This window comes from Sarcophilus harrisii, chromosome 1, assembly GCF_902635505.1.
Source record: "Sarcophilus harrisii chromosome 1, mSarHar1.11, whole genome shotgun sequence".
NCBI classification, from domain to species: Eukaryota; Metazoa; Chordata; class Mammalia; order Dasyuromorphia; family Dasyuridae; genus Sarcophilus; species Sarcophilus harrisii.
In genome coordinates this window covers 662,465,550-662,481,137 of record NC_045426.1, presented here as the reverse complement: position 1 = coordinate 662,481,137, position 15,588 = coordinate 662,465,550, and the positions used below count along the sequence as shown (strand labels likewise).

The 15,588-nt window shown below is 49.7% G+C and overlaps 1 protein-coding gene across 8 annotated transcripts in view; it reads right to left on the bottom strand.

Annotated features, from left to right (window-relative positions):
- Positions 1-15,588, bottom strand: part of ABCA7 (ATP binding cassette subfamily A member 7) — a 46,132-nt gene that overhangs the window by 22,247 nt on the left and 8,297 nt on the right. For 5 of the 8 annotated variants that reach the window (XM_031948027.1, XM_031948025.1, XM_031948019.1 and 2 more), the window contains exons 2-16: positions 12,727-12,800; positions 12,496-12,589; positions 12,019-12,160; positions 11,064-11,176; positions 9,480-9,601; positions 8,786-8,956; positions 8,293-8,373; positions 7,598-7,814; positions 6,920-7,059; positions 5,524-5,640; positions 4,593-4,754; positions 3,081-3,280; positions 2,331-2,507; positions 1,891-2,113; positions 318-539 (exon numbers count right to left, since the gene is read on the bottom strand). In XM_031948027.1, the coding sequence (XP_031803887.1) occupies positions 318-539; positions 1,891-2,113; positions 2,331-2,507; positions 3,081-3,280; positions 4,593-4,754; positions 5,524-5,640; positions 6,920-7,059; positions 7,598-7,814; positions 8,293-8,373; positions 8,786-8,956; positions 9,480-9,601; positions 11,064-11,176; positions 12,019-12,160; positions 12,496-12,589; positions 12,727-12,792 (2,247 nt within the window). In that variant the 5' untranslated portion in view covers positions 12,793-12,800. Of the gene's footprint in view, positions 1-317; positions 540-1,890; positions 2,114-2,330; positions 2,508-3,080; positions 3,281-4,592; positions 4,755-5,523; positions 5,641-6,919; positions 7,060-7,597; positions 7,815-8,292; positions 8,374-8,785; positions 8,957-9,479; positions 9,631-11,063; positions 11,177-12,018; positions 12,161-12,495; positions 12,590-12,726; positions 12,801-15,588 lie in introns of those variants that run through there. The other 3 variants (XM_031948023.1, XM_031948024.1, XM_031948026.1) reach the window with 3 other exon arrangements.

Sequence of the window (15,588 nt, the reverse complement as noted above, 5' to 3'; positions counted from 1 at the left end):
TCCAGAAGGAACATTTGGAAGAGCCCTTTGGGGGAAGAAGTCTGTCTGGGTATTTGGGGAAGGTAACAGGTCTCTGGGAATTGGGAGGTGGGGTCTTTTCTGTCTGGGCATTGGGGAGGGTCCAGGGCTCTGAGAGTCGGGAGGTGGGCATCTTGATTGAGAGCAGCCATGTTTCCCCTGACAGCGTCTTTCCCCTGCTGCCCTTGGAGGAGCACTCCCCAGAGTCCCTGCAAACGGGCCCAGTTCCGTTCCCAGGCCTCCCTCTGCCCACAGTCCAAGGCTTGGGGCCCCCCGGGCAGGCCCACCCCAAGCCTTACCGCAGCCAGCCGCAGGGCTTGGGGCATTCGGTCCCTCCAGGCCACACAGAGCACATAGGGCAGGTACAGGGTGAAGTAGAGGAGGCCCCCACAGGCAGCTGCCACATTGGCGTGGGAGAAGGCGGCACTGAACAGGAAACTCTGGCAGACTGTGGCCACAGCAAAGGCGGCCAGGAAGAGGAAGACCAGGAGGGGGTGGCTGTAGGGGAGAATGTCCCCCTGCTGCAGAGAGAAAGGGGATGGGGTGACCTGGGCCCATCCATGAACACTTGGCCATTTGGGGGCTCAAATGCCCCTCTCCCTCCCATTAGGCTGAGCCCGGGGAAGATCCAGGTCCTAAAACTTAGGGCAGGAACACAAGTGGGATGTTGGGCCAACAGAGCATGGGTGTAAGAGAAGCCTGAGGGGGCTGTGACTACAGGGGTTACAGATCACTGCTCCACAGAGGGGCCTCTGGTCCAACACTCTCATTTTACCAAGGAATAAAATGGACCCCACGGGATCGAAGGCATAAGTGGTAAACACCAGAGACAAGAAGTTGACTGCCTGAAAGAGTTTCTGATAGTCACTTAGGCCTGTCTCTCCGTCTGTTAAAAGTGGGAGCCAGTCTAAATGGCCTCAGAAGGTAAAAGACAGAGTGGTCACCCAGAGTAGGGACCCTGGGGATGGGGGGCAAGGTAGGGAGAGCCCTTGGTTTATTGGTATGCGCATAGGGGAAGAAGGCCCTGGAATGAGGGGGATGGTGGGGAGCATGGGAAAGGCCCCAGGGGGATGGAGTAAGAGGAGCCTTGGTTTAAGAAACATAATGAGGGGGGAGATCATGGTATAGGTGATTTAAATGCGAAGGGGACTCAGCACAGGAGAGGGGTTCTGGGGTCTGAAGGATAGGGACCTCTGGATTTAGATGAGAGATAGCTTAAGGAATAATATGTGTGTCCCACTAGACTTTGGACAGAAAGTGCCATCTGCATCCAGAAAAAGTTCTAAGGAGACTGAAGTAAATCAACACATGCTATGTTCACTTTTTTCTTTTCTGGTTTTTTTTTTTATCTCTCCCATAATTTTCCCTTTTTGCTCTGATTTTTCTCTTCCAACATGATTCATAAAGCAATGTGTGTTAAAAATAAATCAATTTACTAGGGGAAAAAAAAGAACATAGGATGTCAGGGCTAGGAGGGCCCTTAGAACAAGAGGTCAGAGCTGGGAGGGCCCTTAGAACAGGGAGTCAGAGCTGGAAGGAACCTTAGAACATGGGTATGGACAGTAGAAAGGGAGCCCAGAATATGGAGGGTTAGCATGTGGGAGTCCCTGGTGGGCAATAGAGTGGAGAGTGCAGATACGGAAAGAGGAGTAGGATGGAGTATTGGGGGATCCATGACTAGATGAGATGAGGCTATAGGAGAGGTCTTTACTCGTAAGAGGTGGAGCCAGGGGATGCAGGGGAGAACTGAGTGGGAAGAGGTGGGGATGGAGTGAGGGGTTCTAGGTGTGGGAACTAAGGGAAGCAGGGCTGGATCTGGGAGACAGCATGGGGAGAGGTCCCTAGGGGTGAGGGTACAGAGGCCCATCTCACCTTGAGGATAAGAACAAGAAGGCTGCTGCTGACCAAGAACGGCAAGAGGCTACTGATAAACCAGCTGGTCCAGAGAACGCCACGACTCAGGCCCATGGCCAGCATGGTGTCCCGAAGGCGAGCTTCCTTTTCCTGAACGACGCCCTTCACGGTCAGGGCCACGGAATATATCCACGCGAGGGTCAGAAATAGGGGCAGTGACCTGTTCAGCACCCGCAGGAACCTGATGGGTAGGGGGAAAGGAAGTAGGAGGAAGGGCCCAGGCCGTCACCCTGACTTTTCCCCTCAATGCAGTGCCCTCGGTCTGATGGCTCCCTCTCTCAGGGCTGGCTGAGGAGGTGTCCAGGGTGGGGATGCCCAAAGGGGCGTGGGCTCCCCCAATACTCAGCTGAGTCAAGACGCCCCAAGAGGCTCCAGGGACAAGGGGTGGGGCCACTCACACGTCATCCACGTAGCAGGGGTAGGGCATCTGCTGCAGGTAGATGCTGGCAGGGCGAGCAGAGACATTAAGGACCCGCACGACTGCCCCCTCCAGAAGGTCCTGAAGGTAGACAAAGCCACCCCACACATAGCGCATGTCCAGGAAGGGATCCGCTGCCGGGCCTGGGTCCCAGAACCTGCACACAACGGCATGAAAATGGCAAAGCCCCTGCCAGGCTAGCTGGGCATGGACCCAGTGCCGGGACACCAGGCTCACATGCCGCCTGGAAAGGGCAAACACAGCAGAGATTCCCATCCCCAGACTTTCTCTGGAGGAACTAGTAGTCCACAGCTTCCTCTAACACAATGGCAGAGATGGAGAGGAACATAGAGTGTCAGACCTTATAGTATCAGAGCTGGGAGGGCCCTTAGAACCCAGGAGGTCAGAGCTGGGAGGGTCCTTAGAACCTAGGAGGTCAGGGCTGGGAGGGTCCTGAGAACCCAGGAGGTCAGAGCTGGGAGGGCCCTTAGAATCAGGAGGTCAGAGCTGGGAGGGCCCTTAGAACCCAGGAGGTCAGAGCTGGGAGGGCTCTTAGAACCCAGGATGTCAGAGCTGGGAGGGCCCTTAGAGCCCAGGAGGTCAGAGCTGGGAGGCCCTCAGAGAGTATCAGTGAGAGGGGCCTGGGGCCACAATGGCCATGGTAAGGTTAGGTCCAGGAGGCCCCACAGTCCAGGATGAACCATCCCAGCCTCTCAACCCCTCCTCCAACCTGTCTTTTATTTTATTAGTCCTGGTGACATCATCGATATCCATGCGGATCTTGAGGCGAATGTGGCTGGGAGTTCCCCTATCCTGCAGCCCCAGGAAGACAATCCCGGCCCAGAAGCGCCGCTGCTCCAGCAGCTCCACAGCCCGATCCATCAGCATGTCCTCGGTCGTCACTGGCTCCAGCTTGTCCAGAGACACGCACTGTATGAGAGAGAAGCCGACTGCTCAGGGACGCCAGACTCCCAGCAACAGGGGGAAGGAGAGCTTCCCCGCCGCATAGAGTTGCAGATTCAAACGAAGGGCCTGGGTGGTCCCCTGTCTGCAGCTCTCCCGGGGCCCTCACAGGCGCCCTCTGGCCCAGAAACTCCAGCTCCTTCCCAAGACCCTCCCCAACAAGACCATGTTTCTCCCCAGGAGACCAGGGGCCAGATGTGGCCCCGGAGAAGTCTGGGAGGGTGACCAGAACACAGAGACAGAGGGATCTCCAAGCACCTGCTCTGTGCCAGGCGCTGAGAGAGCAAACGGGAGCAAACAAGGCCCACCAGCTCTCAAGGGGCTTATATTCTAATGAGGGAAGATGACACTCATCCTCCTCATCGCCACAGGCATTCAGGTTCCTAGCAGCAAAAGGGGCTGGATGGAGGGAGGAAGCTGAGAGGTCAGATCTGGCCCAAGACATTGACCCTGACTAAGTCACTTTGTCTCTGCTTCAATTTCTCCATCTATAAAATGGGGGTGAAAATAACATTTTCTTTCCAGGATTGTTATGAGAATCAAATAAAATATTTGTAAAGTATTTACAACAGCGCCTGGCCCAGAGTAGGCAGTTTAAATGTCAGCCATCACATGGCTGTCTTCAGCAATGAGATGAACCAAATCAGTTCCAACAGAGCAACAATGAACTGAACCAGCTACACCCAGCAAAGAACTCTGGGAGATGACTATGAACCACTACATAGAATTCCCAATCCCTCTATTTTTGTCCGTCTGCATTTTTGATTTCCTTCACAGACTAATTGTACAATATTTCAGAGTCCGATTTTTGTACAGCACAATAACTATATGGACATGTATACATATATTGTACTTAACTTATACTTCAGCATATTTAACATGTATTGGTCAACCTGTCATCTGGGGGAGGGGAAGGGGGAAAGGAGGGGAAAAGTTGGAACAAAAGGTTTGGCAATTGTCAAAGCTGAAAAATTACCCATGCAAATACTTTGTAAATAAAAAGCTATAATAATAAAAAAATGAAGGAAAAAATAAATGTCAGCCATCATCATTATTATTGTTTCAAGATTTTTGAAGCACTTCACAACTATTATCTTATTTGATGCTTATAATAATCCTGTAAGATAGGTGCTATTATTATCCTTAAAATTTGGGGAAACTGAGGCAGCTAGCAATGATAGCAATACACTGCCACACTTACAGCCTCTGTGCTGGAAATTGGGGGGAGGTGGGCTGGGGAACTTAAAAGTATTGGCCCTGAGAGGGGTTCTTGTCTCACCTCCAGGACCTTCCCCATTTTGTCCACCACCAGAGTTATGTCTTCATGGGCCTCCTTCCAAGTGTAGCCGCTCCCATCTAAGCCCAGGAAGGTGCGGAGGGCCAATGTCCTGTTCCTGAGGCGCCCCGGCCTCTCTTCCCAGGAGGGCATCTGGAGCAGCCTCTGGAGGAAAAGGGGAAGGGGAAGCCCCTTAGCTGAGGACCTGACCCTGACCCCATTTCCCACTCGTGTTCGCCCCAAATGCTCCTCACTCCTTTTCTTCCTTTCTAAAACCAGTCCTAGCTAAATTTATTTTCTCCAATATCAGAGCTGGGGGCCCTTAGAACCCAGGAGGTCAGAGTTGGGAGGGCCCTTAGAACATACAAAGTCAGAGCTGGGAGGGCCCTTAGAATATGTCAGGACTGGGAGGGCCCTTGAATACATCAGGGCTGGGATATCACTTTATATGTGAGGAAACTTAAGACTTGGGGTGAGAAAGAGACTTGCCCCAGTCCATTCCAGTAAGTCCCAAGCCCAGGTCTTGCATTCGGACTTGAATCTCTATGTTCTTTCAGAAGAAAGTCACAGAGGGGAAGGAACTTGCCCAAGATTTTTTAAAAAATCCTCTTAGACCCCAGATTCCCTAATTCCCAGCCCATTATTCTTCCACCATGAACTGGGTGCTCAAGGCTGAGTATTCAGTAGGTACTTAATGAATGCCTATTCATGGATCAAAACTCTAGAGTTGAAGCAGGACGTGACCTGGGAGGCCAGATAGACTGAGGCCAGGAGAGAGGAGCTGATTTGCTCAGTCACAAGGGTAGTAAGGGACAGAGTGTATCCTCCCCAGTATTGTAACTGCCCCCTCCCCACTACACCAGACTGCCTCCTGGATCTTGCTGATCCCAGACTGGCACTCCAAGCTCCCCGGGACCCGCCAGCCGGCTCCCACCTTCAGGAGCTCCACTTCGGAGCTGTTGTTCATGAAGCTGGTGATCTGGGGTGCGAGCTCCATCCAGAGGCCATAGAGCTCCTTCAGCAGGGCCAGCTGACGGAATGTCTGGTTTACCTGGATAGAGACAGACACAGAGCAGCTTGGTTAGGCCCCTTCCCATCTGCCCTTCCCTCCTCAATCTGGGCTGCACAAGGTGAAGGGGGGCAAGAGGAGGGAGGGCAGGAGAAGGAGAGGGAATGAAAGAGAAAAATAAGGTCAGACAGGAAAGGAAGAAGGAAGGGAAAGAGGGGAGAGAAAGAGGAGTGAAGGGGGAAGGAAAGAGGAAAGGGAAGGGAAAGGGGAGAGAGGAAAGGAGGAGGAGAAAGAGAAAGAGGGAGAAAGGAAAGGAAGAAGTAAGAGAAAGATGAGACAGAGATAGAGAGACAGAGAGGGGAGAAGAGGAAAGAGAGAGATGGGGAGGGAAATCACAAGAGACCAAGGGACAGAAGGACTCAGGTTTTCATAGTTCTATCATCTCTTCAAGAAAACGATTCTTTATCCCCATCTTTTCATCTGGCCTTCCCCAGAGGCTGATGGGGCACAGATCAACCTCTAATTACAGATCAGATAGGAAAGATAAGTTAGCAGAGCTAGGACAGATTCACGGTGCCGGGGCTGGAGGCCCTCAGAATCCAGGATATCAGGGCTGGAAGGGCCCTTAGAACCCAGGATGTTGGAGCTGGAAGGGCCCTTAGAACCCAGGATGTTGGAGCTGGGAGGGCCCTTAGAACCCAGGATGTTGGTAGCTGGGAGGGCCCTTAGAACTCAGGATGTAGGAGCTGGGAAGGTCCTTAGAATCCAGGAGGTCAGAGCTGGGAGGGCCCTTAGAACCCAGGGTGTCAGAGCTGGGAGGCCCTTAGAACCCAGGAGGTCAGAGCTGGGAGGGCCCTTAGAACCCAGGAGGTCAGAGCTGGGAGGGCCCTTAGAACCCAGGAGGTCAGAGCTGGAAGGGCCCTTAGAACCCAGGAGGTCAGAGCTGGGAGGGCCCTTAGAACCCAGGATTTAGACTATAAAACAGACTATCTTGTCCAGACCCCACATCTTTAAAAAAAAAAAAAAAAAAGCAACGAAGGGTCAGAGAAGTCCCTTGATCACCCACTAATTGAGTGACATATGGCTAGAACTCAGGAGTCCCCTGACTCTTATCCCAGGCAGCTTCTAATTAAGCCTGGGCTTTGCTAGGACCCTTGTGCTCCTCACAACTGCTTCCTCTCTAAGATGGCCCCCTCTCTCCCCAGGAGGCAGGACTGGGCCCAGATCATAGAGGGGGGTCCGGGAGGTGCCCCCCCAGGAGGAGGGGAGAGCCTAAACCAGAGGCAGAATTCGGGCTCCAGGAAAGGTGGAGCCCCCTCACCTCGGCCATGACTCTCCGGGTGAACGGCATGTCAGGAGTGTACAGGATCTTGCCAAGAACAAGGGGTTTGAGTCTCCACCACAGAAGCCGAGATATAGGATGTGCCTCCATGGACTCAATTAGCGTCTGGCAGAAGGAACCTAGGGGTTGAAAAAGGAAGAAGGAGGGGAAGCCCTGGACAACCTCCAATCAAGAGTCACTGAATCGTGGGCTAACAGTGGGAAGGGACAGATGGGGAAATGGAGTCCCTGACGATCTGAGATCTGAGCTGAGTATCAGAGAAAGTAATTAACCCAGCCAGGATTTGAACCTGGGCTGTCTGTCTGCAAATCCACACTTTTATTTTACAGATGGGTAGAATGAGGCTCAGAGAAAGGAAAAACTGGACATCACAAAGCAAGCTAAGTTTTTCCAGAAGGAGGACTGCTGATTCCTGGTCTGAGGCTCTTTCTGGGGGGGAGGGGAGGTTACTTTTTGAGAGGAGTTCCCAGCAGGAATTATTATTGACGTTTTATAGAGGAAAAAAATTGGGCCCCAGAGAAAAGTGATTGCCCAAGGATTCTGGCCTGGTCTCCTAACTTCAAGACCTTGGTCCCTCCCACTGAGCCACACTGCCTTGCTGACCCTGAAGGGGTAGGGGGGTTTGGGTGAGGGCCGGGATGAGGGGATGTAACTCACTAGTGCTGTTGTCCAGGGGAAAGATCGATCTTCCCTGGCCCTGGCCCAACACCATCTTTAGGTCATTGTCTTCATACCAGTTGAGGGAGGGGATTTCAGATCCTTGATCCCTAGATTTTCCACACAGGACTCGAGATACTCCTTCCAGGGGGCCCCCTGGACCTGGGGCCCTCCGCAGCTCTGCCCGCAGCTCTGCTAAGCCAGGCAGGGTGGAAAGCTGGAAGGGTAAAGGGGCAGCAGGCCCCATAGAGGTATGGGAGGGCACAGGGCTGGGGACCCCAAGGGATGATCCCTTAACTTTTACCCTGGGGTTCAAGGTCTCCCATGAACTTCCTGTCCTAGAAATCATCAGGTTTAGGTTTGGACTTAGACTTCATCTCATCTACGCTTCTCATTTTACAGATGGGGAGACTGAGGCTCAGGGACATCAAGCAGTTCTATAATATGAATTCTGCTCCACTAACTCCAAAGCCTTTGGGTTCTTTTTTACAGACACACTTGAAAGTCTTCCTCACCTTCCCTTCTGGGACCCAATCCCCACTGCGCCGCCTTCTCCCAGGCCTTCACTCAGGCCTCGAGGTATCTGTGTCCCACTCCTCCCCCACGTTCTCTCAGCATCCTCTGGGGAAAGCATCCAGCCCCTGGCAGCCATCCTCACCCTTCCGGGTGGGGGGAGGACAGGGAGAGCCTCTTACCTCCCTACTGGTGGCCTCCCATGCCTCCATGAAGGTGTCCACAGCCTGAGGGCTCAGCTGTCTATGATTGGCCCTCAATGCCTACGAAGGGAAGGGGGATGAACAGGAAAGGCAGAATGATGGCGGGACAGATCAACGTGGGGAAACGGACAGGCAAATGGAAGGACAGACAGAGGGCCTTAGACAAAAGGACCGACAGACTGAGAAAGAGACAGGTGGAGGGAAAGGTAGAGAGATGGACAAAGATGGACGTCTGATAGATGGAAGGATGGAGACAGAGTGGACGGCAGATAAAGGGATGGACAGATAGAAGAGCAGATGGATGTGGACGCTGAAGGGAGGGCTTCATTTCCTTCAGTCCCAGGACCAGAGGGAGGTCAGACATCTAAGCTTCTCGCTTCTCCCACAGTTCTCCCATCCCAGGGATGGCCCTTCTGAAGCCCAGAGCCCCCAACAGACAGATCCTACGGCCCCCCCAGGCCCCTAGACTCACAGCGAGCAGCCGCTCCGGGTCTGCCTGGGACAGGAAGCTGGCTCCGAGGGCTCGGAGCTCGGCTGGAGGGAGGGCACAGAGGCCTTCCTGCAGGGCATCAGAGGCGTGGAGCCAGGTGCCCAGTAAGGAGGCATTGCAGACCAGATCTGGCAAAGGCAAGGCCGGGGGCAGCTGGGGAAGAGGTGGATTAAGTGACCTCCCCAAATGCAACCAAACGTGGGACAGGATTTAAATGCAAACCCAGGACTCCATTCCCTGTCTCTGACTTTCTCTTAAATTTTATTTGCAAATAATGAAATTCTGCCTCTCTCTTTCCCCCTTCATCCCTATCAAAAAGAAAAAAAACTACCTCTATTATTTATAAACATGTATTGTCGGGCAAGACAGGTTTCCACAGGAAAAAAGTCTCATTCTGAGACCTTCACTTGTCTATGGCGGTGGCCGGGAGAACGTTTCACCATCAGGCCCCTGGAATTGTGGGCGACTGGGCGGTCAGAGGCCCAGACCCTGCAGGGCTGTCTGTTCTTACACTTCAATTGCTCCGGCTCACAATGCTCAGCAGTTCAGACGTGTCTTCACAAACCCACTGCCACCGAGCCCACTGAGCCTCTGCCCCTTTACATGCCCTCTTCCTTGTCCCTCCCCATCCCCAGCAACATTCCGGCCCAGGCTTTGGGCCCCCAGCCCTACCTACCCCTCGCAAACTGAGCTGGGTGTCCAGGAGTTCCTCGGCCAGAGCCGGAGGCAGGGATGTGTTTTCCTGCAGGAACTTGGAGAAGATCTCTCCTGGGAGCAGGTAGCTTCGGAGTGGCAGGGCTGAGGAGGAGAGGGTCCCAACCACAGGTCTTACAGACAGATAGATATGGGTATAGACATGTTGTCTTTATATATAACAATATATAGACAATAAATTATAATGTCACATATAATGTATGATACATAGCATAATTAATAATATATACCATGTATATAAAGATGTATGTATAAAGATATGTACATGTGTGTGTATATAAACACACATTATATATTATATTATATTATATGAAATATATATAAAATAATAAAATATTTTAATATATAATGTGTCTGGGGAAAGAGAGTGAGAGAGAGTAAGCACACTTAACAGTTTGTGAGGCACTTTACAGTTTATAAAGTACTTTACATGCTATTTTACAAGGTCCTAGACTACAGTTTCAGAAAGCATTTTCCAAATCCATTCTTTTATTTTATCCTATCCATTTCTGTGAGGGAAGCAGGGCAGGAATAATTACCCCTTTCATAGAAGGAGAAACTGAGTTCTAAAGAGAAGGTTAATAACCTTGCTGAAAGCAAATAAGTGATGGAGCTGGAATTTGAATGTATGTCTCTGAACTCCAGATTCCTTCCTTCCACTGCACTAAATTGTCTCATTGGGAAAGACCCAAAAAAGTCAGCCACCAAAAAAAGTCTCCCAAGCACTCAAATTTTTTCTAACAACAGAACTGGGGAGAGGAAGGGATAAACATTTATATATTATCTACTACATGCCAGGCCCCGTGCTAGATGATTTACAAATATTATCTTATTTGAACTTCACACCAACCCTGCGAGGATTAAATAATATTATTCTCCCTGTTTTACATTTGAGGAAACTGAGGCAAACTGAGGTTACATGGCCTGTTCAAGGATGCTTTCAGAAAAATTTGGGAAGACTTACATGAATTGATGCAAAGTGAAATAATCAGAACCAGGAGAACATTGTACACAGGTACAGCAAGATTGTATGATGGTCAACTCTGAATGACTTAGCTTTTTCCAACAATACAAAGATCTAAGATAATTCCAAGGAACTTGTAATGAAAAACTACTATCTACCTCCAGAGAAAGAACTGAGGGAATCAGAGTTTTTAGATTTTTTTAGGTACTTTAGGTAATAAATTCACTGTCTCACAAATTCTCTCAATTTTGTCCAATGGTGACCCATTTATAGAGTGAGCCATTTTTTTCTAGATAATTCTTTATTTTCAGACAATTTGGGGTTCAGGTAAGACAGTGGGGGAACTCAAAACTTAAAAAAATTTTTTTTACATGCAATTGAGAAGAAAACAAAATAAAAATTAATTTAAAATAATGACCTGCTGAGGGTCACATTAAAGTTAATGTGTCTAAGGTTGGATTTGAACTTGGGGCTTCCTGACTCTAGGCCCAGCACCCTTGATCTGAGAGCCTCATGCTCACCCAAAGTCTGCCCTCTGGTACTTACACCCTCCTCCCTTCCCCCAACCACTTTTCCCCTCACCAGACTCATGGAGGGGTTGTAGGGAAGGCAGCAGTTTCCTGAAGCTTCTAAGGGTCCTACGTGTATTGGGGCTGCTCAGCACCAGCTGGGCATCAGCCAGGAGCCTGGAGACCCTGGAAAGTGGGCATGAGGGCACTCAGAAAGAGAATGGCTGCCCCTCACTTATCCTGGTCTTTCTCCTGCCCTTCACCCCGCCCCCCAGGCCCAAGCATTTTTAAGGCTCCCCCCCAAGCCCTGCAGTTCCCTACCCATTCGGCCTTTTCTGATCCCCCTCCCCCAGTGTGAATCCCCTTATCTCCTCTGACCCTCTCCCATGGAGTCAGGAGTCAGGAAAGCAACAGCTTCCCACTGGTTTTCCTCCCCCAAGCATTCCTAGGCCATCAGCTGTGACTTGATGTTCCTAAAGCAGACTAACCATGTCACTCCCCAGCTCAAAAACCTCCGGTGGCTCCCTACTAGCTCTGAAAGGCAATCCAAGCTTCTCTGTTTGGCGCTGAAGGCCCTACTTGTTCTTACCCATCATTCCTCCCCTTGTATTTGTGTGTGTGAGGCACGCTGGGCTGACTAACTCTTGTGCACAATCTGCCATCTCTGTGCTCTGCCACCGGCCCCTAAAGCCCCTGGTTTACTTCACGGCTCGGCTCAAGCACCTCCTCTCTAGCACATAGTAGGCCCTTAACACATGCATGTCCTTGACCAATAAATGTGACTTGCCGGATCCAGAAAGGGCCTTAGAACCTAGACTCCAGATCCAGGACCCTGACGCTAGAGAGATGCTTAGAACACCAAATTTCAGACCTGGCAAGGTCCTCAGAGCCCCTGCAGCCCCATTACTCAAACACAGGAACACTAGGGCTGAAGGGAGCAAGGCCCCAGAGAGAGTGAGCGGAGCCCAGGAGCCCCCTGCCCTCGCCTTTTCCCCTTCCCCTCTCCCCCCCAGGTTATGCTCACTCACAAGGATTCGTTGAAGTTGTTCAGGATGCCGGAGGTCTCCCCTGGCGTGGGGTACCGGTAGCAGGGGTTGTTCATGTTGCAGAGGATGCCCTGGAACCAGGGCAGCATGCCCGCCGAAGGCAGCGGCTTATTGGGGAAGTGGCCTGTGGACAACGGATGGGTCAGGGCCCATCTGCTCTCTTCCACCCACAGTTCCCCATCCCCGGCGAGTCCCTGGGATCCTGAGGGCACTGCCCGCCCAAATACCCAGGAAGGCAAGGGGTTGAGAGGAAAGGGCGCAAGGGACGTGGGAGCAAAAAAAGTGGATGGGAGCTGGGGATCTGTGGGATGGAGACAAGGAGATGATGAAGTTGTGTGGGGGCAGGGGGGTAAGAACTGGAGAGAGAGAGCACGCTTAGGTTCAGAGAAGGGGAAATTGAGGAGGGCTTCCTGGAAAAGTGGGGAAAGGCAGAGGGCAAGGTTCTGGAAGCCGACTCACATTCATGGTGCTCGAAGGGAGGGTGGGACTGACGGACCGCAACCAGAATTAAAAATAGAAACAGGGGCCACAGCAGCTCGATGACCAGCTGTACCTGGGAGAGAGGGGGGCAGGGAGAGAATGAGGGGATTACCAGGAACCCCTCCAAGGTCCCTACAAGATCATGGCTCTACAGATCCAGAAAATCTCACTTTAGGCTGGGTCCCTTCTCTCCTCCCTGCCCCCCATTACCGGCTTTCTCCTTCGATACGTGAAATTCTTCCAAAGCAGCAACATCAGCTGGGTGCAAAACGCCATGGTAGAAGCTAGAGAAAACATGGAGAGAGTCAGGAGTCAGAAGAATGGAAGAGTAGGGAAGTGGATGGACAAAAATGTCAAGGGTCAGACAAATGGCCTGAAGACAGAGCTGTCAGGGGTTATATGGGCAAGGAGTCAGATGGGGTGGGAGGGCCAGAGGGGCTTGAGGAACAGAGCAACAAGGAGTAGAAGTAGCCTGAGTGCCCTCCCCAACTCTACCCCATTCCCAGCCCAAGGAAGGAGCCAGGCCCCGGGGCCAGCCTTCCTTCCATGAGCCTAGAGCTGGAAAAACTCACAAGTTTATTCATAGGAAATATGAAAATAAATTATAAATGAAGGGAGTCTTGTCTCAAAACAAGATATGAAGGATCTAGAATTTCATCAATGAGGAGCTCTTTCAGATAAAGCAGATCATGTCCCTTCTATACTTTTGAGGAGTGTCTTTGCCAAGAAAACCCCAAATTGTGTCACAGAGTCAGACATGAAGACAAACAATAATTCCTCCACCCAAAACTTTCTCCACTGCTTGGCCATCGCCCTGAAGTAAGGGTCTTTCTGTTAAGGTGGTGACATGAAAGGTCCTAAAAGAACATAGTTCTCCCACAGAAATCCAGCAAAATTCTAAAAATACACCAGAAGGAATAATGATAAATAAAACCACACAAGAAAGAATAGCAGAGTTGCCAGATAGTTGCCAGAAGCCTGCGGAGTTCTGAGCAGAGGAATTAGCCAATACCCACTGGAACTGGGGCCTAAGCCAGTGAGACCTAGGCCTTGGAGGACAAAAGCAGCAAGAGATAGCCAGACCTCATTGCCCAGGGAGACAGGACCAGAAAGCCTCTATGGGATGGCCTTCTAGGAGGCCCAAAGCCCAGTTTTATTCAAGAAGGAGACAGAGATGGGATAAAACAAAAAGGGCCAAAATATCCCAGTCACAGCAGGAAATAAAGCCTATGAAGTACCCAGAGTCTAGAAGAAAGCAAAACTCTTGAGCAATTGGCACCAGGGACCCAGCAAAAGACCTGAAATCAGAGCTTCTGTTGGAACCATAAAAAGGACAGGACCAGAATAGCAAGCAGAGATCCCTCAAACCTGGAGCCTTGAAAAAGGCCAGCACAATCTATGACATCTGGGTAGGGCCTGTCAAGTTCACACCAGGTAACTCCAAATAGGGTTTATGTAAGGGCCTTTATAGAAAGGAAGAGGCTAAAACCTGTGTTGAATCAGGCTACAAGGAGAAAGAGCCAGGATGTTGGCAGAGAGTAGGACCAAGTCTTAGACAACTTTAGCATCAGCAGCATCCAAACTACAGAGGCAATAGGACCAGTCTAAACACACCAACCATCCCAGATACAGAAACGAGCAAATTGAGGAAAAAGAAAACTAAATATATTCAAGAACCCTGTGGATTAAGAGAATTTCATAAGAGAAACCCAAAAGAAAAGAGCCTCAGAAAATAAAAGCTTGGCCACAAGAACATTAAGAATGGTTGGAAGAGATGAAAAATTAAATTATAAGTGAAATTAGCCTTCCTAAGGGGAAAAAAGGAAGGAGGGAAAAAAGGCAGAAAACCTTACCTAAATAGTGATGTCACTAAAAACCAGAATGAACAAATCAAAATTTCATATATATGTACACATAAATATATGTATATGCACCAAATAGATTGGAATCTAATAATAATGTTGTTCATTCATTTCAGTTGTGCCCAATTCTTCATATCTCCTTTTGCGTGTTCTTATCAAAAATACTGTTGCCATTTCTTTCTCCAGTTTGTTTTTATAATTTGCCTCAGTTCCCTGAGGCAGAGTTAAGTGGCTTACCCAGGGTCACACAGGGTTACTTGAATGTAAGATTCAAGTTGAACTCAGATCTTTTTAACTCCAGGCTGGTGTTCCCTCCACTAGACTACCTAGTTGCCACTAAGAATTTAAAGGAAAATTTAATTGAATTACAGAAAGAAATAGCAGCAAAATTAGAATATATGGGGACCTCAGTGTACTCCTTTCAAAACTAGATAGATATAATAACATAAACAAAGGAACCTTAAGGACCTGAGTAATTTTAAATTAGACATTATAAAATAATGGCAATTATTAAATGGGAATAGAAAAGAATATAGAAATACATATGTGTGTAAATGTAGATGTATACATAAAATGAATGTCTTTAACAAAATAACAAATAAAAACATAGTAATTTTTCTTTTGCTCAGGCAATTGGAGTTAAGTGACTTGCCCAGGGGTCACACAGCTGAGAAGGGTTAAGTGTCTGAGGCCAGATTTAAACTCAGGTCCTCCTGACTTCAGGACTAGTGCTCTATCCACAGAGCCATCTAGCTGCCCCTGAAACATAGTAACTTTTACAGTAACACTCTATAAGGAAAACTGTTGTTCATTATACATAGTGATATATCTATTTCTCAGATCTTCATCTGTACAAAAATTATCTCTGTTCTAGTGATAATAACCTCATAAACAAGTACGGGGAGGGGCGGGGAATGTGGTGGTGGTCTTAGAGGCTGTGCCAAGGAAGACAAGCTCTGGTAATAATGGGTGTGAACACTGAAGCTCTCCTTCAGGGCAGTTAGTGCTCTCATTCAGTTAGAGATCTGGCCAGAGATGTGGTCACAAGGTCTATTGAGTTGAAGATTAGCTGGGATCTCCCAGTAGCTCAAACTTCCAGATAAGTGATTGTATTCAGTTGGAGATCTCAGAAACTCCAAGATAATTAATCTCTTTTCAATTGGAAATCTAAGCCTGGGGGCATTGACAACATTGAAGGAATCTCATTCAA